Source organism: Fonsecaea monophora (genome assembly GCF_001642475.1).
Source record: "Fonsecaea monophora strain CBS 269.37 chromosome Unknown Scaff22, whole genome shotgun sequence".
Lineage (NCBI taxonomy): Eukaryota > Fungi > Ascomycota > Eurotiomycetes > Chaetothyriales > Herpotrichiellaceae > Fonsecaea > Fonsecaea monophora.
Genome location: NW_019173953.1, coordinates 96126 through 121186, shown reverse-complemented (window position 1 = coordinate 121186; position 25061 = coordinate 96126). Strand labels below are relative to the sequence as shown.

General features: G+C 52.3%; 7 protein-coding genes across 7 annotated transcripts; 2 read left to right on the top strand and 5 right to left on the bottom strand.

The window, feature by feature from the left end:
- Positions 1-216: 216 nt before the first annotated feature.
- On the top strand, positions 217-1722 carry AYO21_04096 (hypothetical protein; the record flags this gene model as incomplete). Its single annotated transcript, XM_022654069.1, has 1 exon — positions 217-1722. One exon carries the CDS (start codon positions 217-219, stop codon positions 1720-1722), a length of 1506 nt encoding a protein of 501 aa, XP_022513584.1.
- A 502-nt stretch (positions 1723-2224) lies between these two features.
- Positions 2225-9225, bottom strand: AYO21_04095 (hypothetical protein; the record flags this gene model as incomplete). Its single annotated transcript, XM_022654068.1, has 3 exons — positions 2225-8251; positions 8302-8600; positions 8655-9225. 3 exons carry the CDS (start codon positions 9223-9225, stop codon positions 2225-2227), a joined length of 6897 nt encoding a protein of 2298 aa, XP_022513583.1.
- A 238-nt stretch (positions 9226-9463) lies between these two features.
- Positions 9464-10861, bottom strand: AYO21_04094 (hypothetical protein; the record flags this gene model as incomplete). The annotated part of the gene is made up of 5 exons (XM_022654067.1): positions 9464-10264; positions 10347-10460; positions 10528-10598; positions 10745-10790; positions 10841-10861. The coding sequence occupies 5 exons, from the start codon at positions 10859-10861 to the stop codon at positions 9464-9466; spliced, it is 1053 nt and encodes a 350-aa protein (XP_022513582.1).
- Positions 10862-11719: 858 nt separating this feature from the next.
- Positions 11720-12781, top strand: AYO21_04093 (hypothetical protein; the record flags this gene model as incomplete). Its single annotated transcript, XM_022654066.1, has 1 exon — positions 11720-12781. The coding sequence occupies one exon, from the start codon at positions 11720-11722 to the stop codon at positions 12779-12781; it is 1062 nt and encodes a 353-aa protein (XP_022513581.1).
- Positions 12782-13845: 1064 nt separating this feature from the next.
- On the bottom strand, positions 13846-16746 carry AYO21_04092 (hypothetical protein; the record flags this gene model as incomplete). Its single annotated transcript, XM_022654065.1, has 1 exon — positions 13846-16746. One exon carries the CDS (start codon positions 16744-16746, stop codon positions 13846-13848), a length of 2901 nt encoding a protein of 966 aa, XP_022513580.1.
- A 2343-nt stretch (positions 16747-19089) lies between these two features.
- On the bottom strand, positions 19090-23709 carry AYO21_04091 (hypothetical protein; the record flags this gene model as incomplete). The annotated part of the gene is made up of 5 exons (XM_022654064.1): positions 19090-19494; positions 19601-20659; positions 20780-21864; positions 22337-22658; positions 22750-23709. The coding sequence occupies 5 exons, from the start codon at positions 23707-23709 to the stop codon at positions 19090-19092; spliced, it is 3831 nt and encodes a 1276-aa protein (XP_022513579.1).
- Positions 23710-24457: 748 nt separating this feature from the next.
- On the bottom strand, positions 24458-24919 carry AYO21_04090 (hypothetical protein; the record flags this gene model as incomplete). The annotated part of the gene is made up of 1 exon (XM_022654063.1): positions 24458-24919. One exon carries the CDS (start codon positions 24917-24919, stop codon positions 24458-24460), a length of 462 nt encoding a protein of 153 aa, XP_022513578.1.
- Positions 24920-25061: the final 142 nt, after the last annotated feature.

The following is a 25061-nucleotide window of genomic DNA, read 5'->3' as shown; positions in this document are numbered from 1 at the left end:
GTGAGGTTCATCGAGCATGCGGAGCTTTGGAGGTGCCAAGGGACTAGATCAAAAATGGAATAGCCTTTTATTTCAAATGACGTATTTTACACGGCGAAGTTTCGACGCGTCCGAATCTCGTGTGAACGCGTTCCCCACGTCTTCAGTGCAATGACCGCTGGTGCTGCTGTCAACCCTCTTTACAACACAGAGTAACCACGAACATATCACTACAAGATGGCAGCAGATCCTCTGACCGCTGCAACCGTTGATAGCCTGTTGAACCTTGACAACTCTGACTATGAAGATGGCTTCAACGACAGACCACCTCGGCGAGGCCGTGATGATGAGCCAATGTCGAGCCCCAATTCCAAACGAAAAGCAATAGACCCGCTCGACGCAACTCTGGGTTTGGACGAAGAGGTCAAAATCACAAAAAAGAGGAAACCCATCTCAAAACTCGACGAAGCGAGACTCCTCTCGGCCCCAGGAATTCCCAAGTTACGCACCGATGCTCGCTCTGGGAAGTTCTCGAAAAAGCTGCGGCTGAAGGGAAAGGGCCATGAGTTCTCAGACGTCGCACGGCTGTTGAATTACTACCAGCTATGGCTCGATAATCTATATCCTCGAGCCAAGTTTGCGGATGGACTACAACTGATTGAGAAGGCCGGGCACAGTCGACGCATGCAAGTTATGAGGAAAGAGTGGATTGATGAGGGCAAGCCGGGATACATCAGAGAAAGGGAGTCGAAGAAGGCAGCAGAGAAAGAGATGGAGGCAGACAAGGAGACAGATAATCTGTTTGCGGCAGATCAACTTTCTGCCGGCCAGGAGGCTTCGAATGCTGGCATTGGCACAGAGGATGACTCTTTATTCGTTCCAGACGTCCGCAACAAGGACAATGACGGGGACGATGATGGTGCTCTTCCAGATGATGACGAGCTTGATGCTCTACTGGCCGAACAGGAGACACGTGGCACAGCGCGTCCCTTGTCCGTCTCGAAACCAATAGACGACAACGATTCCGAGGGCGACGATGATCTCGATGCCTTACTAGCTGAGCAAGAAATGAGGCGTGCACCTCCGCCTCAGCCTATCTCCCAGTCGGCACCTACATTTGCGCCCAAGCTAAATCCCTCGCCCTTCGGCGGGAACGACGACGATGATGACGATGACATGGACGATCTGGATGCCCTGCTAGCAGAGCAAGAGGCGCGGATACAACCCAGCATACAGGCGTCGACGACGCAGCACAAAGACCCTGCTACTTCTAGAGCCCATGAGGGAAATGTCGACCAGGACGATGACCTGGATGCCTTGCTCGCCGAACAGGAAGCACGACAACATACCACCAACAGAGAACCCGCAGGATCTCTACGCACGGTCAGAGCAGCGACTCCTCCTCGTTCTGAGGCGGCCGTTGGTGATGATGGACCGGATGAAAGCTATGGAGCGGACATGTTCTCCTCTTCCCCTCTGCAAGGTACCGCACCAATCGGTCTTGGACTTTCTCAGGGCCTTGCCGACCTGGACTCTGCTCCACCAAGATCAAGCCTCACCAGTGCCACTGCCCGGATGCCAGAGACTGGGGAATCCGCTAGTGGAGACGTCCCCGTCCCCATCGAGGCGGACACATCCAGAACTGCTGGTACCAGCATCGAAGCAGTGGACGAGGAAAAAGAAGAGTCTCAGGGTGTCGACGCCGGAGATATGTTCTCGTCGTCGCCTGTGCAAAACGAATGAGCAGATACAAGATCGTAGCCTGACGATTTCGAAATCCATATGATGGTGGTTGCACTGGATAGATGTGATTATGCAGAATCGAACTCGTTTTGTCTATAGAGCGGGAAACTTGGGTATACAGCGAGTGCACTGAGACAGACACGAGACGAAGAATGAGATGCTGAACTGCTCGCTGTGGAAATACCACATGGTATTTTCTTTTCTTGCTATACATTATATACTTTAGGACAAGGTGGCTGTGCAGCTATGCTTTAATGACCAAGCGCAATCCAACAATGTTCCCCAAGCCTTTATGGCTAGCTCCTCTCTTCCGTGACAATGTCCGAATGCCTGAGACTGAACTGTCAAAACGGCTGTTGGAGCTTGTGTTTCGTTCGCCACAACTCTCCGACCTCGCCATCACCACTCACTTGCATGGCACATGAGGGCAGCCTCAAAGTTAGATCTGCCTCGAAGCAACAACAGATCGCGGCTGTCCCTGGGGATCTGACAGCGAGGACAATCAAAAGAAAGCACACCACCCGATGTACATCCTGCACAGGTTGCGGTGGTCCGTGGCCCTGCTGATCATCTCGTCGACGTAGCCACCCACGCTCAGGGGCACCGATTCGCCCGGCAACATGCCCCTGACCTTGCCGCTGACGCCCTCGAGCACTTCGACCGGGGTGCTGGGCACGCCCGGGACGACTTTTTTCTTGCGTCCGACCGCGTTGATAAAGTCCGTGGTGGGGTCGTGCAGGAAGGTTTCGAGGATGGTCATGAGGGCGTCCTCGTTGGATCGCAGGAGCGTCAAGGTGATTTCGCAGCATTTTCGAAACGGGCCTTCGTAGCCGTACGCGCCCATGGCGTCGACCATGTTGTGGGTCAGCCGGAATGGGACCATCTCGGGTTTCTCAAACGTGAGGCCCTTGTCGAATAGACAGTTGAAGTCCACGTGTAAAGTCCCGCCATTGTCTTCTTCAAAAAGAATGTTCTCGCCATGCCGGTCGCCCAGGCCTAAGACGTGGCCCACGATCGACATCACCGCCGCCGACCGCGTATATCTCAATCTTGCATTGAACCACGCGCTTGGGTCTGGGAAACTCTCAACGAACCACTCGTGAAACACTGGGGGGAATTTCTTGAGGATTTTGTTCGTGAAGATCTTTGCGTTCTCGGGATCTCCTGAGCAGGACTCGTCCAGTAGATTCCGGATCTCCATGTAGTTCGGATGGATGGACTTATCCTTGTACAGCTTGAGAATGATATCCCGGAAAGTCTTGAGGTTGTCCACCCATTCAATCAAGCCACATTCTTCGTTCATCGGAATAACGGCGTAAGTGCGAATATAGAGTCTCCGTTTAGCAGCATCAACGTCCCGCTTAAGACAGCGGTTGATCATGTTGTTAAACTCCATGAGCCGTTGGTCTTTGCGGAGGTCATCTTTCGGTTTGGCAAGAACGGAGTACAGGTTGCCATCAGAACCACGAATGGTGAGCTTTCTGGGCTTCTGGAGAGACGCCAACACAAGGGCTTCGTCAATAAAGGCGCTGATGGTGATGGGTTCTTTCGTGAAAGGACGGAATGCTTTCAGCTGTGCCGGTTCGAAGCTTGTGGGCATGCTGGGAATAAGGCAAGTTTGGTTGGGGACCACCAGTTTAGAAGGGGCGATTTTGTGGTTGAAGCCTAGTTCTCTGGCGAGGCTGATTTTCGTGACTTTGTTCCTGATTTCAAATTCGGAGACACGAAGGAGTTCCTTGACGAATTTCTGGCCGCTGGTGAACATGCTCCTGAGCTCGGCCGCGGATGAGTCCTTGCTGGATTTCTTCGCGACCTCGACGATCTTGTTGACGATGCTCAAACCTTTCAGTGCCCGCTCCTTCTGTTGTGATTCAACCACCGCCAGCAACGTCCAGAATGATTGTTGAGGGAACGCTCTCACTACCTTGACCACAATGCTGCTGAGAATCTCACAGACCACTTTGCTGGGATGGCATATACGTGCAACAATCTGTGGGAGGATGGTATAGAGTAATACCGGCTGCAAACGGTCAGTGTACTTTTTGATCTGGTTATTCGTCTCCTCAATGATGCGTTTTCGCTGCGCTGCAACTTTGGAGTGAAACTCGGCGCTACCTCGTCGGTCATCTCGTGGAAGATCTCCATCTACTAGCTCCAGCCAGAGTGTGAGCACTTTCGGAAGGGCTTGGAAAACGTATTTGCTCCCAGTGAGGAGTGATCGTAAGTAGTTTTCGATAACATGTTTCGCCGTTTCTCCCGTCAGATAAGTCTGGCTCTCCTTGCCAGGCGGCATTGTTCTTTCCGAGTCCAGAACTTTGTTGTAGTAGCGGCCAAGGTGGTACCACCCTTGTTCCCCTTTGCTGAAGGTTTCTGTTGCCTTTCTAAACGTTTTTCTAATGACTTCCGATTGAGTTTGACCAGCTTGTGCTAACCATTTCCCAAGAAGAACATGTGCCTTCGCGGTGATTTCGTTCTGGGAGTGGCGTCGTTCTACAGTCATTGTTGTTGGTCCATTCTCAGCCACATAATCATGGGCCACGAATGCCCCTGACTCAATGGCCCCTTCCAGAGTTTGGATAGCTTTTCGGTGCTGTCCTTCCAACCACATCAATTTCGCTTGTTCAATTGCTGCAGACTTGTCACCGAGCACGGAAGCTTTGAGAACGGCGTTGAAAGCTTGAGTGCTTGAACGTGCTTTGCGGGCAAGTCGGGCACTCGAGAGCCATGCGGCCGCAACATCGTTTAAGCTGAACATATCTGGTCTGAGAGACATCAGTGCCCTGCGAATTCCCAGGATATACTGTTTATCGGCGACGTTCGATCCGAGCACGTCAAGACGTCCGCGTAAGGTGTCTAGAACGGCGGCACGATCTTCTTTGGGACTTTGGACGATCAATTGCATGTCATTGAGAACATGCAAGCGTAGGAGCGTGTCATGGCTGGCCTGGAATGAAGAGATGTTGTTGAGGTTGAGTTCAGAGGCGGTGGTGCGAAATACCTCCGAAAGCAGTTGAGTCACCTTTGCCACGTCGTTGGCATTGACGGCTAGTATGATTTCTGCAATGTGCGAAGCAAAATCGTGTCCAATCTCTCGGGGAATATAACTGGACAGGAGATCCCAGCGGCTTGTTGCCCAAGCGGCCTCAAGAGCGTAAGGAGCCAGTAAAGTTGTGGAACTGCTGCTGCGGCTCTTAATACCATTGAAGTGGTGAAGGAGGGCGTCATACTGTCCGGACTCCTTGAGGCAAGCCATCAAGTTCTTTTGCGCATCACTGTCGTCTGGACAAGCGACGAGTTGCATCTCATACCAGCTTTGAGCAGCAGTCCACCGACCGGCTTTCTTGTGCTCCAAGACTTGTTGTTCGATATCCAGTACGTGCATTCGGGAAGAAATACCCTCGATCCCGTCAGGTTCATCAATCTGTGCATAAATGTCTTGCAACCTCTGGAGCTCGGCTTCAACGTCATCCTTCTTGCATTTCCGGATATGCTGCTCCCAATGAAACAGGGCTCTTGAATAAGACTTGCATTCCAACGCTCGTCGAGCCAGCACATCGGGCGGGATCTGCTCAAGCACGCGCTCAATACTGCGGATTTCCTCTGCAGCTTTGCCCAGGACCAGATCATTGAGTCCACGGTCTGACTTTGCCAGGATCATGGCATATTGTTTGCGTTTCTGTTGCTGCCATGTAGACATGTAGTCAAGAATTTCAAATACTGTTTGACTGCATAGTTTAATGTCGTCCTGCACTTTCCGATCATAATCGTCCAGCGACTGGCTGAGAATTGAACTGATTTCGGCGATAATGTCTTGAGTGTCCTGCTCTATGCCACTAACGATAAGATTGACCATAGTATACGGCAGAAGGAAAGCTGGGATAGAAGCATCTTGACCATGAATTATGCGGCAACATATGGGGAAGATAATTTCGACGTTGTCTCCCGTGCTTCTGTGAAGAAAGTCCAATGTTATGGTTCGCAGCCAGTCGCGGTGCTTCATACCAGGTGTGAAAACAGGGTAGTGACTCTTTTCGGGAGCCCGAACCTCCTGGACCGTATATTTGGAGCTGATGAATGGCGTCAATACGTTTTGGGTGGATTCAGGCAGCTGGTTCCATAGGGTTGAGGCCAGGTTGCCAGATTCGTCCGACGACGTACTCTGCCTGCAAGCGTTCAAAAAATGCTGTATAGCCCAGCCGAGGAAGCCTTGAGCTCGTGTTGTATTGGCAGATAAGAAGGCTTTGACCAGTACGTGCTCCAAGAAGAAGAAAATCCATTGGATAACCTCATCAGCGATTGCAAAATTTCCACTGACGACCATGATCTTCCGGTCTCTCAGGCTTTCGATCTTGCTAGCATCCATGCAGCCAATACTGCCCAGGCACTGCCCACACAGCCTTGAGACCTCGTTGCTTGTGTTGAACTTCACGCAACAATCCAATAATGCACGAGTCAACTCGGCCACGAACTCATCAGGCTGTTCCCTGAGGATAGACCTCTGGAGAAGATCTTGTTTGTGGTATAGGAATGGCGCCAACTCAATCAAAGCTTGTTCAACAACGGCGATATTCTCGTCGTGCAGTCTTTGGATATAAGCATTAAGTTGTTGGCGCTCATCTAGCTTGCTTTTCAAAGCCATTATCTCGGACTCGAATTTAACCATGGTCGGTATCGAAGCTAATGATGGCATTGTAGCAAATTGGACTCGCACGATATCTGTGTGGGTTTTGAGCAGATCTCCGACAAAGTCATATGCTAACCGCTGCGATGAAGTGTCGAGTGCATCCCACGTGCGGACGATAATTGCTAGGGTCTGGTCAACGAGGGGCCTCAAATCGTCTTTTTTGAGTGACTTGACCATGGCTGCCCAAGAGGTAAAGGCAGCATCACAGAGACCGGGGTCTTCCAACCCGGATTTGAGACAAGTACAAATCTGAGGAAGAGCTCGCACAATTCGGGTCTTGCCCAGCTTGACGACCTCACCCAGGGCGGCAAGGCATCGTCTTTTGTCCACCTTGGACTCCTTTGCCTCCCAGTCATTCAAGAGAGCGGTGAAGTGTGTGACGATTGCAAGAACATTATTCTCCAAGAAGGCGCCTATACTATCACTGCGTCTCGTACCAGATGGCTGTCCCTGTTGACGGGCTACCAGTTGTGCCAACAGTTGCAGTGCTTGGTAAATGCGGGAAGATTTGCCCTGACCGCTATCCCCGATCGCTTTCAGGAGTTCACAGGTGATGTGGATGGGGTCTAGGGCAACCCAGTCCGCAAGATCAGTCTTACCAAAGTCTTCAGATACCGCCGACAAGATTGAGATGATGGACTGTTCCGCCTCTGGAAATGGCTGTACGAGCAGGAACGACAGAATTGCAATAAGATTTTGTCGTTGCGTACATAGGTCGAAGAGGGTGGTCGATTGCCCACTTGCATCAGCGAATTTCCTGATCACATCTTTGGCCTTGTGCAGGACCAGATATGGAAGGGCAAACTCCGCAGTGTGCCCCATCAAACTTGTGATGTCCATGCCAAGTAGATCGGATAATTGATGGGCAATATTTGACCGAGACATCAAAGACTTCGCGAATACCACACCGAGAGTCCGCCAGAATGGCCGAAAGAGCAGCCACACTGAGATTTGCAAGGATTGGGCAAGATACTGAATCTCAGCATATACCAAACCACCAAGATATGGGTTCGAGTGGCCAAGGTACTCCACGAGTCGGACCAGAATGATGTTTAATTCTTCATCCCCGACCACTTTAGCCACCTGCGTCAGAGCCATGACGGTAGTCTCCTGCAGCGGAAAGTCTTCTTTGTGCCATAAAGTGTCCAGAAAATCCAATGCCGTGATTCTGTTTTCCCGTGCCAAAGACAAGTCGTGTTGTTGTCTTCTCATCACGTAGGCCTGTAAAGTCCTACCGGCGACTATTCTCAAGTCTCTGGAGGAGCTCTTGAGAGACTGGAGGCACCAGTCGCCAGCGGGTGTTTGGCTAAGCTGTAAGTCCTCGGTCGAGTTTGTATGCATAATGATTCTCCGCAGAGAAGACATTGCAATTATTCTTGCTCGGGATCGGCGTGAGATTGTCTGAATGAGAACGACCAAAGTCTTGAGTAACTCTGAGCTCGCAGGTGAAACCGGTTCGGAAGTAGTACTCGCTGTTTCAATATCCTCATCACACGTTCGACAATAGTTATCCAGGGTGGATGAGGAAAGCTGACACGCGGTCAGACCGAGTAAAGCGAGTGCATTACATTGTTTCTCCTCGGGCAGGCGCTTGAAGTTCTCGGATGATGTTTGACACAGTCCATCAATATCAGGTGCTGCGCTCCCAGTCAATTCCAAGGTCAGTCGCCGGCAGATGTTCTGTTGTAAGGTCCCATTCGATAGTCCATCTTCGTTATCGGTCGACAGTCGTAGTCTCTTCCGCGCACGATCATTGTCAGGCCACGGCTCGTCGTTGTCTTCGAATAAATTCCTTGGTGGCGCAGGGGGTGCGACACTCAATATGCGAAGTTCTTCACTGAGATTCTGGCAAGTGGTAAGCAGTGAATCGGCTGTCAAGGCCAATAGAACATTACCTCGGTGTGGTCACCGTCATTTGGCAGACTGTCGTTCTCTTCAACGAACTGTCGAAATCGCGAGAAGACTTTGCGAAACTGAACTTTGGCTTGGGCCGATTCAGAGTATCTAGACACAACCTTCAAAACCCTGGCCAATCCAACGAACAGCTGATGAAGAGAGGGAAATTTGAGACTGGGAACATCGATACTGAGGCCATTGGTGACTCTGGCAATTGCAGAAGCAAAGTCTTCCCCATCGATGATGACGGGTTTGTTTGGCCGACTGTATGGGAGTGATTGGGTTGCAGTAAGAATGCCTAGTCAAAGTCAGGGTTGGATAGGCAAGATTCTACCACGGTGGAGTGACTGACCTGATACACAACTCCTGAGAAAGTCAAGAATGATATCGTTTGAGTAAAGGATTGTACATTTCCTGTCAGCTTCCACCATAACACCGAACAGTTCGAGAATAGCATCCCCGTCTACAGATGCCTGGGATGAAGCGCCCAATGGAAGAAGTGTCGGGATCAGCCAGGAATACAGGGGGCATCCATTTCCGTTGAAGAGCCTGCCTTGGGTATCGGACTTCACGTAGAGAACTTGTGGTGATCTTTTGATTGCGACTTGAAGTACTTCAAGGCACGTTCTGAATTGTGAGTTGCCCCTACCTGCAGCGGTTGAGGAGCGGAAAGGATCGTCTTCGAGGGCACGCTCGATGCCTATTTGGAAGACGATACAAATCAACTTGTGATTGACTGCGACATCGGCACCCAGATTGGGTTGTCCTTGATCATCGGTTCCAAGAGCTTCGGTCAACAGTTGATTGAAATTGTCTTGATCAAAGTCAGTGACTCCATTTCCGTGAACAACGTGCGTTGCTAGAATCGAGGATGGCGGAGGCTCAAGGCCATGTGACTGTCGTGCAGTAGACACTGGCGCCATAAGCTCTCACACAAAACATCCATGGGTTGGTGGGAATGAATTGCCAACGCGTCAATGAAAAGCGAAAAGGGCGGAGTTGATATGTTACGCGTCGGTGCGAATACTTCTCCATGAATATTGACTTTCTCGGATTTATGGCTCACCGTAGTTCTTGGCGTCTTGGCATCTCGGCGTATCTGTTCGGAAAAACATAACACCCGGAGCGTTGCAAATCCGTCGAGCTGTAATTGACGTCTACTCAAAATATCTCTTCTATCTTTTCTTCTTCGTCAACCTCTTCGACCTTTGGCCTCTCTTCCTCATCTCTCATGAGTACTTGCACTAGTCGGTCACAGGCCTCCCTAACGCCCTCATCCTCGACGTGCGTATGCGTCTCTCTAATCAGCGGATAAACCTGCACTTGTCTCAACTTCTCCCGTCCTTCCTTCGTCGTGGTTAGCAGCAACAAGGTTTCGAGATGTGTTGTAAGAATGTCGTTGTCGCTGTCCCTAGCCTTATCGGGTGGCAGGAGTTGCAAATCTGGGAGCATGTTTGCTGACTCTTCTTCTGGGAACTCTTCTGATCCAGCAAGTGGTAGCAGGATGTAAGGTAATATGTTGACGCCAGGAACTCCGTCCACGGTTTCAGTGTCGTCAGCCAGAAGTAAAGGATGTTTGTCCACTTCAAAGGCAACATTCTTGATTGTGCTGGCCACTCCTCTCCGCCTAATGTGGCTTTTGTGCTCTGTAAAGACTGTTAGTTTGCTTATGGGCACCACACCATCATAATCCCTCTTGCTCAGGAAATAATCCCGGCCCACTTTGTGTTTTGATAAGTCGGCCAAGAGATATGCCACATAGTCGAAGTTTGCGTGTTTGTTGAGGGACCCATCGGCTCCTTTGACGAAGCAGTCAAGCAGCTGATCGAGGGCATAGGGGGATGTAGAGACTGTTTTGACGGGCAAGGCTCGTTTGAGATTGATCAACTTCTCCATGTCGTCTTTTTTAGCGAGGTTGGAGAGGAGCATGGCAATTTCGTCAGCAGTTTGCTCCTTTGGGTCCTTCAATTAAATTACAGTCAGCTTCCCCTTGGTAACGTGGGCGTGAAACCGAGTGCCTGGAGGTGGATTCCAACCTACATACTGTTATCTTTCTGAGCAAGGTTTCAATAAGTTCATCGTCTGCCACCAGGTTCTCGAGGATTTCAGTGTCATGACTGATGTTGATCAAAATCGTAAGAGCATTCTTAGCTATGGGCTAGAGCCAAGCCATGGAGCTGCGTCAGAACTGCGTAAATGATATATATGTATAGACGCAGACGTACGGTATAGTCCTTAACGAGCAGTTTCAGGTCTCTCACAGGCACGAGTTGAGGCTTTTTGAAGACTGCCGGATCTGAGGAGTGTCCAACAAGATGATCACAGGCTGAATGAGAGGCATTCTGTCAGTTCGGGTCTTCCTCCCATGTAACTCTCTCTTTGTATTTTGAGACACCCAGGGAAGTCGAGGGCAGAGATACTCAAACGAAGGGGTTTGCTTACCAAGTTGTCGAATCTGAGTGTTTCCATGATGTAAAAACTCGAGCAACTAGGACGATTTAGCTATGATAGCCATGAATTTCCAATGATTGGGCTTACCTCTTCCAACTCAGTGGGCATGGCGAGCGTTCTTCTGAGGGGAAGTCTAGGCGATTGAAGATACAAGCCTCATTCCAGGGACGCTGTCACCTTGACGAGTTTGATAAAGGTCCGAAAATGGCCTAGTTTTCAAATGACCGAATGACCGAATGACACGAATGACGACATATTTTTGCCTGACTGCGCACCCTGCGCTGCAACCACATCCACATCCACACTGCCACACCAACTACACCAAGCAAGCCAACACCAACCGAAAGCCAACCGCAGCTTGCTCCTCTTCGTCTCCCACGCTTTTCCGTCCAAAACCCACCTCCACCCCTCTCACCCCTCGTCAGCCATGCCAGAGTCCATGCTCTACGCTAAATCATGCGAACCTCGCCTCATTAACCTCTTAGCATCATAGCGCTTCAGCCCTGATTTGCGCCACGATGCATATGCAGGCGCCCGCTCTCTTTGGGCACTTAAGCAGCCTTTCGTCGCCCTGTTTCCTCGCCTTGTCGTAAAACTATCCCCCATCCAACTTGTTCGATCGTGGTTGGGGCGGGAAACGCAAGCTTATTCGGCCCAAAAGGTGGCCACAACATTGAATCCGCATGACCCTCTACCACAACGAGTTTCAAAAGGTACCTAGTTTCTCCTCCCTGACGCAGTCATTTATCTTTTCGTCCAAGTCTCCGCGCGAGCTTCGTCGCACAAAGCACGATATTCATGCCGAGACCGGTTGATTTCCAAGCGCTTCGGTCTGTGTCCACTCATCGCCGACGGCTTTCACTCCAGTGCATGATACACACTCTGTAACGCCCGCCCATATCCCATAGCTCTGAGGCTCAAGGCTGCGAAAACCTCACCAATCCTCAATTGACCGATGTAGAAACCATGGCCGCCAACGTTCTCGATCCTGATCCCATGCCACCTCCACCTGGCCCCATAACAATTCGACAAGCCATCGACGACCTACAAGTCACCCTCAACCAAATCCGGCGTAAACTTCGCACCTTGATCGACTGGTACATATTTCCGGATGTTGTGCCTAATTCGATTCAAGCCTATGATCCACGACTCCAGATCCTACAGCTGCGATTGAAATCTCTTGCTACCATCGATTACCAGCGACTCCCTTATTTGATCGACGGCTCAGACGATCTCGCCTCACAATACTTGCTACAAATCGTAGAGCAGCTACTATCCTCCGTGCGCGGAGTCCAGACCATCTTCGTGGAACACTACGATCGGGACCTGCAAGAGCGTCGGCCTTTTGGGACCATCTGGGAAACTCTTCACTATAGACAGGACCAGATCAAGCAGCTGCCCGCGGTATGTCCTAGCATCCCACACCGTGCTGCCCCAGAAGACCTCAGGCCTGCAGAACTTGGCAATTTCTGTCCTGGGGCCTTGGGGATCAGCAACCACCGTGACAGAGGCCGACTAGGGTTCGTGGAGAAGAAAGAGCTGAACGACGATAATAAGCGCACGCTGAAGGCTTTTGGTGGCGCGTTCTTGAACTGGCAATGCTCCCACTGCGCCTGCAAGGTACGCTACCACGTCGCCGCCAGCACGTCGTCCAACATCCACAACACGGACGAGATTCGCGAGCACCCCGGCTTGGACATTCAGTATCGCAGCTCCTTTCTGGCCAAGTGCCATCTATACCTACCACCGTCGGAGAAGACGTCCAGCTTGTCCAGCTCGACTTCTTTGTCAACCCACAACCGGCGCGACAGCTACGGCGTGGTCAAGTACGGCTGTGTATTCTGCTTCGCGACCGGCCACGAGCTTGAGCGCGGATTGACCGCCTTCGCCACCGTGCGTGAATTCGCCGAGCACCTCGCCTTCGAGCATAGGCATCCACTACCGCCGAGCCTACTGATTCATCGCTACTCTGTTGCTGTGGAGGGGAAGACCGTCATTGGCGGTCGGTGGGACTTGAATTTCTTGTGAGGTTGATAATGTGTGAGTTCGGGGAGGTCATTGAATGAATGCACATCGGGACTGAACGCAGTTTCTTTTCTTCGGTTTTCTTCTCCGGGAGTACAGGAGTACGGGAGTATGGGTTACAGACGAAGCTATAATGACTGGTAACGAATTCACGATCCAGGCGGGGACCAGTGGGTATTTGGACGGCGGAGGCAAGTGACGGCAATGGGGATGCATCAAATGGAGAATGTTATTTCCGGAATACTCTCTGTACGCGACCATGTAATTCTGTGCCTAATCCCGAGGAGTTTTACATGGTGCTTTACTCTCTCTCTCTCTCTCTCTCTCTCTCTCTCTGTCGCTCTCTCCCTTCCCGCTCTCTTGAATCCAATACAGACTCTTCAAAGTATTGATGGGAAAAAAAATGTCCGCCCAGCATCTATATGGATGTCACATGGATATCATATCGATATGCATGGACGGACCTTTGTAGTTGTGAATGTTCATGAAAAAAATCCCCAAGCCAAGCTCACCATCCTCGTCCCCAAAGCCGTCAACGTACATACGTCGCCGTCACCGTCGCCATATCAAGTGCCCCGCCCTCCGCACTTCGCCCCTCCAGTTGCGGCTCGGACTTGGGATAACCATTCGAATCCCCTTCGCGAGGATGCGCCCATCCCAGCCCAGTTCCAGTCCAGTTCAGCCCTGCCCAGCCAGGGCAGCGTTGCCTTGCCTTGCCTTGCCTTGCCTTGCCTTGCCCTGCCATGAGCATATATGCAATGCAGGTAAAATATACAAAACGCCTAGATACCCGCTCTCAACGCGCATCATACCGGTGGATGATGCTCGGCACACACACATGTGTGTATTGGTATAAGTTGATGTGGGTTGATAGATATGCACTACCGCCATGGTAGATAGATAGACCGACGGAAAAGATGCCCCATTCAACGCTTGCTGGCGCTAGTTCATGCATGAAAAACCCCCTCCCTGCCAAAATAAAAACGAGGACAAAGGAGAGATGTCAAAAATGTATATATATAGACAAGAATCGAAAGTGTAAAGAAGACACGGAGACTCGAAAGAAATCACACATTCTCTAGAACAACACCGACACTGACTCCAGGCCGGTGTCCTCGCGCGGCTGGTACCACGATTGGACTGTAGCTCTTCTTCTCGAGAATCTCCCACTTGCGCGCCTCCTTGATGAGCTGCTTTTCCGACTCCTTGCTCCACAGCAACTTGCCAAACGTGGACCCAGCCTTGCCGTCTGGCTGCGGCTTGGTGACCTTAAGAGTGTTCTTGGCGCCGGAGAGGTCTTTGGAGCCGCGCGAGGCTGACTTAGCCGAAGACGCGGTGCGTTTGTGCCGGTGTCCGCCCCCAAGGAATGAGCGTTGTGATTTGTTCGATCTCTGAGACGTGGTCGATGGATTGCGCGCATGGTTTTTCTGTGCAGAGCCAGTTCGGAGATGCGATTGCGATGATGTTTGGGCCTGTGCCTGAGCTTGGGCCTGGGCTTCGGCGCGTCGTGCAGCGAGCCTGGGTCCAGGGACGTGGATGCGCGCGGACTGCTTCCGAGAAAGCGAGACAGTCCGCGCAACTGCGACTTCTGCAGTCACTGGATTCGAGGCGACCGGATTAGATCGGGGAGGGACGGTCTTTTCGAGACCACGTAGCGACGATTTCTGCATCGCGTCATGGGAATGGGGCTGCAGCGATGAAGGCAACGTCGCAGATCGTTCTTTTGACGCCCTAGGAACCGCCGACCGCAGAGCCAGGTCTTCCGTATTAGCACGCACAGGTCTCGATGGGATGACACCCGAACGTTGTTCAATGGCCGTCACAGTGCTCTTTGCCGCGTATTTCGAGAGAGGGATGAACTTGGCGTCCTTTTTCGGGACTGGGGGCGGCTTGTCGTCCGCTGGTGATGTTGTCGTCGACTTTGCTGTTCTCTTTGGGCTGGGAGGGCCTTGTGGAATTGTGGGCGAGTCGTCAATGGGGCGATCCACGCGCTTGACCGCGGCCACGCGAGGAGGTACACTCTTCGGCGCTTGCGATTGCTGGACTGATGGTGATCTCGCAACCTTCACGGTCGATGCGTTCGATCTAGGAGAGTCATCTTCCTTTATTTCAACCACGGGCGAAGGGATCAGACGGCCAACTTCTTCGTGAGTCTTGCTGCCCAGTCGAGACTGATGGTCGGACGACCATTGATACTGGACGGTAACGATTGGAGGCGGTTGATTCGATTTTTCGTCATGGTTTGCAATCGTGAGCGTAGGGACGCTGGGGATTTTCTCAGCGGCAGAGGTGGCACTGCCCGTGGGTGCTGTTAGTCTCTCCACTGCAGCAATTGCTTCGTCGAAGTAGGCCGTGTTGACCGACGTGTGCTTCGTCGTCCATGCAGAAAGGCCACCGCTAGATGCTGCCGGCGGCTCTGGTGGAATCGGGGTGTGCCGCTCAGAGACACCACTTGCGCCTGTTGCTGAAGCTTCCACGTGCCGCAAGTGGCTGGGGGGAGGTGCCCGTTTCGACCGTGTCCGAGCAAGCTCTACTTGGACCGAATCAGGTCTGGTCATGACGAAATGGCCGTCCTCTACGCCCTTGGAATCTCGAAATGACTTGATATCGAAGAAGATTTCGTCGACCGTGGTTGCGGAAGAAACAGACGATTGGAGCGAGTGAGCAGAGCTCCAAGGCGGCTCGCGATCCGTCGACGCCGTATTATCTTCAGGGCTGTTGATTGTCTGATCGTTCGGAGAAGCAATCTTGATCGGATTGAGAGGTTGTGGCTTTGGCACGGAGAAGTGGTCTTGCATAGGAGACAGGCGGGCTGGGGAAGTGGCTGATCTTCGTAATTGAGTAGGTGGCAGGTAATCATAACCTGAGTCGGGGACTCGACCGACGATCTTCACAGGGGCAGGGGAAGTGGTTGGAAAGAGCGAATATTTGCTTGCTGCCGGCGACCTCGTCATAGTTGGCGTCGTCAGTCGTCTCGGTGGCATCAGTGGTGTGGAAGGTTCTGATTCAGGACCTTTGTGGTCGTCGTGTTCACCATTACCGGTTCCCTTCGTTGTTGGCCGACTATCGTCGAAGGATTTAAGACTGTCCAGCGCCTTACTTCGTCTTGCAAGAAGTGAGGAAGAGCGCTTGGCCGCGGGAAGATTGAAAGGAATATCCAGTTCGAGCTTCGGTAGAGGCGGCCGTGTATACGGCTCTCTTACAGACCCAGAATCGGTCGCGGTCGCAGTTGACGGTCTTGAGATTGAGTCGTCTTCAGGCTTCTGAATGACTAAGTCCGTCGTCTTCGCAGTCAAGGATCTTTGATCCTTCTCGACTGGGGGTGGCGGTGCATCACGTCTGGGATGCTCTGGTTGCGTCGTTCGCAGCTTATCTCCATCAGCTTTCGTTGTCTCGGAGGCTGTGTCTTTGTCCAAAACCACGAAACCGGTCGGAAGGCCTATCGTCGGGCCTGAAGGGACCTCATCTCGTCTGATAGCGGCTTGTCGAGATCTGAATAGCGTCCCTAGCTTCCTCCATCTCTTAGAGTTCATCTGAGCGGTATTGCTTGAGGTTTCCTGATGCTGGCGGAGGACAGGACTTTGATCGAAAACGCCGGACTGTTCGGGAGGAACACAGAAGAATGCGGGAGGGTGACTAGGACTGCCAAAAGCCAGGCCTATCAAGCTGTCTTCTGACTTCGATACACCATTCACGTTCTGCAGAGGCGAGGGTCGGTGATTCTCTGATGTCAGCGGTCGGATGGAAGGGACCTCGACACGCAGTTTCCGCTTCCCGGTTGGGCCACCGGATGTCGTTGGACGGATCTGAACCAGCCTGGGCCCAACGCTGCCTGCAGCACTCTGGCCGGTCGAAGATGAATCCCCAAAGGCAAAATCAAAGTCCTGCTGCTTCGCAGTCGGTTCAGCGGTCGACGCGTTGTGAAGAAGAGGATTTCGTTTGCGAATGGATAACCACCTCGTCGGCATGTTCAAAGTTCCGGACCAGCCAGTAGGGAAAAAGAAACCGATCAAAACAGGGACAAATGAGTGACTGTAAAAGGAATGCTTGAGAGGCGGGTGACCTTGCAACTCGCCCCAGCAAAGTTTGGGACCCAGGGCACCATGAAACAGTTACAAGGTGAGCATCGTGACACGCCCGGGCGGTCTGTCGCCTGCAACTCTTACTATGATTGACGATGTCCGTTGTGTTTCCAGGCTGGGGGTTTGGTGGGTAGGTAGGAGAGAGCAAAGACGAAATCCGACGCACAAACTGCAACAAAAATTTGAACGACCAACCGCCGTGCCACTGTTTGCCCAGCAAAGACAGGGACTGGGGAATGGGCAAAGAAGCTCACCCCGACACGAGGTTGCAGAAGGGGACACAGAACAGACCGGGATAGAGCATGACTTGCATGGATGAGGTGGCATGCAGGTACAGCGATCGTTGGTGGCCGTCAATGCGACCTTTTTTCGATAGCCGAATCAGCATTGTTTCTTTCAGCCAGGTCGGCTGTGGCGCAGTGAGATTATTGACGACGGGGGTCTTTAAGAGGGCGGCACCAAGCTTGAGACCATCCCTCGAACGACTGCCGTTGCAGACCTGAGGGTGATGGAAACGCAGTGGACAGGGTCAGGGAAAAGATGGAGAGCGGAGGTTTGAGGGAGCCACTCACAGATGCAGCCGTCTAACGGGTGCTTGGAACCTATGGGCCTGGCGTGCTTCAGGTTCGCCCTAGTCTCTCGCGTGGCGCCCTGTCGCATGTCAGAAATCTTCCGACAGGTGGGATGGCTCTGTGTTAGAAAACCCCATTGATCTTTTGTCCGCGCGAGCTGTAGATATCCCCCTAAGAGACCTCGCACTGATGAAGGAGGATTGATCTTATTTCAGTCGGAAAGTACCGCGCAAAGTAGAGTCAAAGACCGACGACGTCCTCATCGGTTTTCTCACGATCCCAGAGTACTCGAAGGTTGCTGCCGGACTGTTTGGCTTGATTGCTCCCCCAAGTTCGTGCCCGGTCCTGTAATCTCGTCACTTGTGGGTTTCTTGGGCTCGGATTTCTCGGCTGCCCCTGAAACACATGGGCCTCAAAACATGTGTACCGAGTGCTACTCCGTAGCAAAGGGCCGCCACCACATGCTCCAAGCTTCGCAGAGATTGACTCCAACCGCAGTCCGCCTTCTTGATTGTGACTGGCTTCTTATTCTGGGATTACTGGGGAGGAAGGATGCCGAATGCTCCCCCACTTTGCAGGGAAAAGACGTCAACTAGAGCCGCTGTTCGCTAGATCTTTGCTGACCACCGTTCGCTGGGGATTGTTGAGGCCATGGCGTGGCCATGGCTTGTTATTGGCGCGCTTCGGGGAATTCGACGGAGGCATGTTCGGTGGTGTTCGTCGATATTGTCCCAAGGGAATCAAAATGATCTTGAAATTGTCTTCTTTCGGGAGACGCCTGGTTCTTGTCCACCTCCTCTTTGAGTCGACCCCTGCATTGTGTGTGCTGCGGTGTGGTATACAAGTGATTGTGACAGAATCTGGGAGGTGACGGGCTCGAAGCCACATTTCGCTTGTGGGTATGTCTTCAATAACAGGATTTTGAAGGGTTTGGCGTGAGAAGGAGGCGGCGATCTTGGTCGGCCTGAAGGTTGCATGTCACAATTCGACGAGCGGCCCTCGCGGCGCTGCCCTGCGTAGGTACTCGGTTGACTGGTGAGCGATGCTTTTCGAAGCATGGGAGTGGGAAGTGCGAGAGGAAGTGAGGGAGACATTGACCAGGTCATCTTTCCACCTCGCATTGCACACCTGTTCTGTGCTGAGCACCATGATCAGAATCTTGCACGAAGTGTGCGGTTTTGCGCCGCTGCTGGCTCGGAGGTCCACGATCATGCATCCACCCGATCAATGTGATTGCACAATGCTTGCGAAGACTGAATGCGCGCGGAGAAAGGTTGCAGCCCTGCAGAAAATTCAACGAAGGCCGTAAATTTCCTTTGCTGGCCCAGTTTTCATACGGCTCCCTCGCTCAAGCTCTCCGCCATGTCTCTCTAGAGTGAACTGAGGATCCTACGGCCAGGAATAAGCTTGGACTCTCACAATCTGTAGTTAATAAAGAAGTTGGCGTACTGTGAGAGGCAAGGAAAGGGACTGGAGTTATAAATCAGACTGGTGCCTTCCCGGCCCAATACAAAACACGTCGAAGCCTGAGTAGATTACTGGAGAGCATTATACATTAGATTAATATCGCTCGTGTGCGCCACTACCATCTCATCTCTTCGACTCAGCTGTTGTTGCTGGCTCTGCGCGACCACCGCATACGACCTGGCCAACCGACTCAATAGATGGTGATCTTCTGCGCCATCCCCTTTGCTATCGATAGTGCAGTGATTTCCGCTGCCGAGTAGCCTCCACCATTCACAAGCTCGGCAGACTCGTTATCCTCCACAGTGTTATTACCATCAGCGGCCCTCCCGGCTCTTTGCATGGGCCCATACATAACTGTCCCAATCCTGACAAACTCCCAAGGCTCTCTAGCCTTGAGGACTATGCCTCGCTGACCGTCGATCATGAGGGCGAAACTGGGGAAATGAGGCTTGTCGTCAAAGGTTGCGGAGCCGCGGCCATGCACTGCTGCTATCTTGGTGTCGCCGGCAACAAGGATGTCCACTTCGGTCGACATTGGGTGGAGTTTGCGATATTTTGCATCCGATTTGGCGGCTTGGAGGAGGTATAGCGGGGCCTGTATGGATCTTTATTAGGGCTCATGGACGATAGTTGGAGACAGTTCAACGTGGTCGAGCGCGAAAAGGGGGAATTCACAAAAGATGTCAGTGGCGAGACCTTACCTCCAAGGTGATCCAGCCTTTCTTGACCCTGCCGTATCGATCTTTCCCCGCAATATCAACATGTGCGCAGATACACCGAGCCCTCAGATTCTTTCTATTCAGAGGATGGAAATTCACTTTGCCGTCCAGGCTGGCCCAAGACCAAGATGGTGCGCGATATTTCGGCGGATACCTCACCTCTGACTTGGTCGGGGGAGGCATTGCCGCGTCGTGTGCAGGGTCACTACACTGATGAGTTGGTTCGAACGTCTCTATTGACCAGCAAAGGTGTTGGAGAAGATCGTTGCGCCAGAGACCAGCGAGGTAGTCGTCCCCTGTCAGAGTGCCCACAGTGTTCGCAATACCGGACAGAGCAGGCAGCTTGTCGTTGTCTCGTGTCAGGTTGCGAGAAGTGTATTCTTCAACCAGACTTAGCCAGACATTGGGCCAGGTGGTTGCATTGCTTTCTTTGTCGTCCGATCCGGATTTAGAGACAGAACCGTCAGCAACGGAATTCGAGCCTGGGATTGACTTGACAACCCTCGATAACGTTGGAAACTCTCTACGCAAAAGGGCACCATCCTCGGCCAGCACATATTGCTCACATTCCCAGTAGAGCTCCTCGGTTCCAAAGTGCAATATTCGCGGAGAAAGCAGTCGCTCCTGAAGTGTCCATCCGCGCTTGTTCAACGGCTCGTGCTTCAATGGCTGGACCGTTGCCCCAAAGCTTCCAACAACATATATCCTTGGTTTCTGTTTCAGAGATGATGGCATCCACTCCGGCGTGATGTACACTCGAGATTTCTGGGTACCACGCATGCCGAACATGTTATTGAATGTCCTGCAGACAACCCCATCACCTGTATAGTCTACCACCAGAGGCGCCGCAAGCGGTATGCATCGTCTTCCTGTGGACAGAGTATCGACGGAGATGTACGGTCTGGAGTAGGTCACTTCCAGTGGCTTCGACCCATCGCGAAAGCAACCAGAGGAGTCATCTGCTGAGCTCATAGCTGACAGTGTCAGGTAAGAAGCAAAGTAGACAATGCCCATCCTGGAAGCCTCCATTTCCCAGTCAAGCTAGCAAGTCGTAAGCGATGAAAACATGTATTGAAGGTGAGTGTACCTAGGATTGCCCAAGGCAAAGGAGAGGTGGGAAGTAGAGATCTGGATATTCTAACAGACACGAAAGAGACTTACATCGTCATCCTGTATGATGCATAGGGAATCAATCCACAGAAAGGGAACCCCAAGCTCGCGAGTAATGGTGACAGCTTGTTGGAAAGTTGCCGGTAACCCATCGAGCGAGATACCTTTGCAGTGGTCTGCAAATGTCTTCTTTGTTGTTGTAATGCGGTGCGAGAGCCCCCAGCAATGGCTGAGGGCTACGTAGTGTCCGTGTCGGCCACTGGTCTCCACGAGCCGAATAGTATCTCCTGGACCATTGACGTCGAGGACTCGAGTCGGTAATGGTGGGGACGACGGTTTGTCTGAACAGGAATGACTTCGATTGCAGTCGTGGCCGGCATTGCAATCTTTCAACCACGTCTTGATTCGCTGTAGAGCGATCGCAGAACCTTGATGATTCGTTCGAAGCCTGCCTGGGACTGTTATAGCCAGGTCGGCATCTTGGTAGGAAATTAGAACAGTATTAGTCGTCTTGTAGGGGAATATGGTACCGTCGTCTGTACGGATCCTGAGGAATGTCCCTCTCATGCGAACATCCTCGTTGCTATTGCCCTCAGCTTCTTCCACACTAGGTCCTGTGCCCAGCCTCACACCGAGACCTATCAACTGAAGCGGTCGATCTTTGAAGGGGGACTTGTACCAGCTGCCAAAGAGCCATGGTCGAATCTTGCCACTGCTCTCCTCCTCAGCTGGAAAGCGCTCGCGAGGATCCAAAAAGGCAGGTTCGCGGAGGTCAGGTTCTGGGCCGGAATTGTCAAACATGGATGCGCCATTCTCCATGGCACGTAAACTTCCTAGGGAGCTATAATTGCTTTCGGTCTCTCGTGTCATAATTCTGCGGCCTGAAGGGTATTCCACGCCAGGTCTGAATGCCACCATGCCACCAATATCCACCAAGGAGCAGCCTGCCGCCCACCAGATGAGCCTGCATATCGCGCATGACTCTTTCGAGGCCTCTAAGGCGTCGAGGCTGGCATGATGCGGTAAAGCGTCTTGCTCTTCTGATGGTAACTCTCCGAATGGGATCTGATCGCAGATTTCACAGAGCATTGTGGACAGTGCAACAGCTCGACTGTGAGAGCGGTTTGATCGCTGGCCTACATTGGAGACATAGCGGGATTCCGTCACAATGAGACTGCAAAGGACGAGACATGGTCAGACCGTCCCTAAGGCTGAGGTTGAGGCTGCGGTCACCAGGAAACGTTTCCACGGGATGTGTTCAGCCGCTCGGGCTCTTCGGTTCTAGACCGCGGATACGAGGCTGGGACAAATCGGCTGCGAGACTTTGGAAAGTGAAATTTCTCGAATGAGGACATTTTAAGCGAACACAAGCGAATCATTGACATCGAGGAGGTGGTTGAAGTGAAGAGCGAGGCAGAATCGAAACTGAGGATTCAAACATGTGGGTGCGCATTTTTCAGAAATCATTGACTGGTCAGCACCGAGAATCGACTCTTCGAAAACGCGTAATTCTAGCTTGCCATGCTGGCACAAGGCTCAAACTTGCCAAATGCTTGTTTCTCTATTGATATTTCCATCTCCATCAGACAGATCTCCCTGCAGACTCACTTTGAACCTCGATGAACTGCGACACATCGGTAGCCATCTCTGACATGTCCGACACCAAAGCCGCCAACTCCTGCTCATTATCCTCCTTTCTGAGCATCTCAAAGAAAGGATCAGTGTTGGGATTGTCTGGATCAGTCTCATGACAGCGAAGCTTGTTTGCCGAAGAGATCGGGCTGACAAGTTTCAGAAACACTTCTCTTCGCGCATCGGCCCAGCGTCGAAGTATTGATGTCGATACACCTTCACTAAGGACGAGTGCTAGGGCGTCGGCCAGGGAGTCCGCGTCAAGCAGGCCCGTGCTGAGACCCAATCCGCCCCAGGGCTGCATTCAACTCATCAGCACTTCTCTCACGGAGACGTTCCGTCGGGAGGAAGTTATAAAGAGAGAGATAGAACATGGGAGACCAACGTACATTGTTCAGATGCGCCGCATCACCGATCAGCATACATCTCCCAGAGAGCATGGATGGGACAATTCGCTGATGAGTATCGTACCTCTGCGACCGTATCACCTCATACTTGGCCGGTCGCGGGCCAGGAATCAACCTTTCCAGTTTCTGTCTCAGATTCCAGTCGAGAGCGTCTGGTTCACACTGGTCGGGAGACATGGCCACAGTGATACGATAATAGCTGGGTCCATGCTCAGCCGGCCTTTGTATGGGGCTAAACAGAGCCCAGTCAATTGGATCCACAATATACACAAACGGAGGACCGTCGTCGGGCATTGGAAGGTCGACCCAAGTGTCCGTCGCCACTAGAACCTGAGGCCAAGTGATTCCGTCAAGGGACAAGCCGAGCAGTTTGCGTACTGTAGACTTTCCTCCATCGGCCGCCACCAGATATGATCCCTCAAAGGAACGCTGGCCACCTTGCTCGTCGAGGACCGTCACATTCACATTTTCCGAATTTTCCTCCTGGCTGACACCGATTACTTTGTGACCGAAATAGATGTGGGAAAGCCCCGAGGCGGTCAGATTGGCCAGGATGATCTCCCTCAACCGATGTTGTCCGAGTATCGTCATGCCGTAACCACATTCACCCTCCTTCGAGGCGGATCCTTTGGTCAGGTCCCAGGAAGCAATCAGGGGACCCCAGCTTCGGCTGTCTGGAGACATCTGTTGAGTGGTCTTTCTCCAGGAGAGGCCCCTGAGCAGGTAGCCTTTGTCTCGAACTTCTTCCCATATTCCTGCGTGCTGAAGAGCAAACTGTGACGGGCCAAAGTATCCCAAAGCACGAGGTTTTGGATAGAGCTCGGTGTCTTGCTCAAACACCACCGTCCGGATTCCCGCTCGGGCAAGGCGCAACGCCAGAAAGAGACCCGTGGGACCCCCTCCTACAATAAGAACTGGCGTCTGCGTCGTTGAAGAGCCCATTCTTCTCGTGTCTCTCCTTCTATGTTTTTGATCACTCACAGAGCAAGAGAGAAGTTGTGGATGGACACTCGAGCGGAATCTCCAAGTTTTTCCATAACAGACGCGCCAAGTATTGAAGTATATGCGGTTTGAATGGAGCCATGGCTGGTCATATGGACGATGACCGACTGTTGTTCCTCGACTTTCGCTGGTGCCGTTGCCACTGTCACTGCCACTACTGGCGACTGCTCAGTAAAGTCAACCTTTTGCGCTCAAAGTCACCCACCACTTCCGTGCCGACTGCTCGAGAGTTCGTTCGAGACATTGTGACATCCAGAACACCAGCTGGCTGGGCTAGACGAAGCGATTGCCACCAAGCACGTGGTATGCGAGGTCAAATTCAGCCGATCTTGTTGATCTGACAGCGGGCTCACAATGCGTCACCCGCACATACTTACCGATGGTTCGAATTATGCTTCGAGGTCATGAAGAGGAGGATGGTCGGATGACAGAAGGTTTCGCAATATTTCCTGATGAATCCTTGACAAGAATCCTTTGACTAATGGGTTACCACTATCAAACAACGAAGACCTCTTCCCCGCGCACTTGCGACTTCGAGACCACAGCTTTCTTCGCTTGGATTCGGTCCCAGATTTTCGAGGCAAACAAATGGTAGACAGCTCTTAGAGAGCACATTATTGTCGCCCGTGACTGTCTCCTCCCTTTCAGCCGAGTGACAGATTTCTTCCAGGGGACTCCATCCCCTAATTCAACCACCAGCAGTCGCACCTGGCATGCCGTAAACCGTCGCGTACCACCCTCCCGGCGCCGCGCCATCGACAAAGATGGTCCGGTCCTGGATGAGCCAGACGTGATCCTCCTCCCTCCGTCGAAACACATCCTTCCACATGCCCCAGTGATCCGGGCTCGCCCGGTCCGTGACCGCCAGGTAAAACGCCTCCGAATGCGCCTCAGCCTCGCCCACAAAGGTGATGTCGATGGTCGTGATGTGGTGGCGGATGTATTTGGCTTCGTTGCCCTGCACCACCTCGACCATGCGCTTGGGGTCCACGGCGACCCCGTTGGGCAGACGGTACAGCGCATCCGGGGCAAACAGCGCGGCCATTGCGTCCCAGTCGGCGTTTTCGCGCGCGAGAGACGCGTAGCGGTGCATGACTGCCGTGATGTCGGCGCGGGCGTTACGTTGCTGCTCTCGTGTCGTCGAGTCCATCCTCTTTATCACTTTTTTTTGCCCTGGAGCTGGCGGGACAAGTGAATCTCAGACACTCGATGGTGAGGTGCGCCTTTTGATCAAGTATGGTGTATACTAGATATCACCCGATGGTATTGCTTTGTTTCTGTGCTGACGTGTC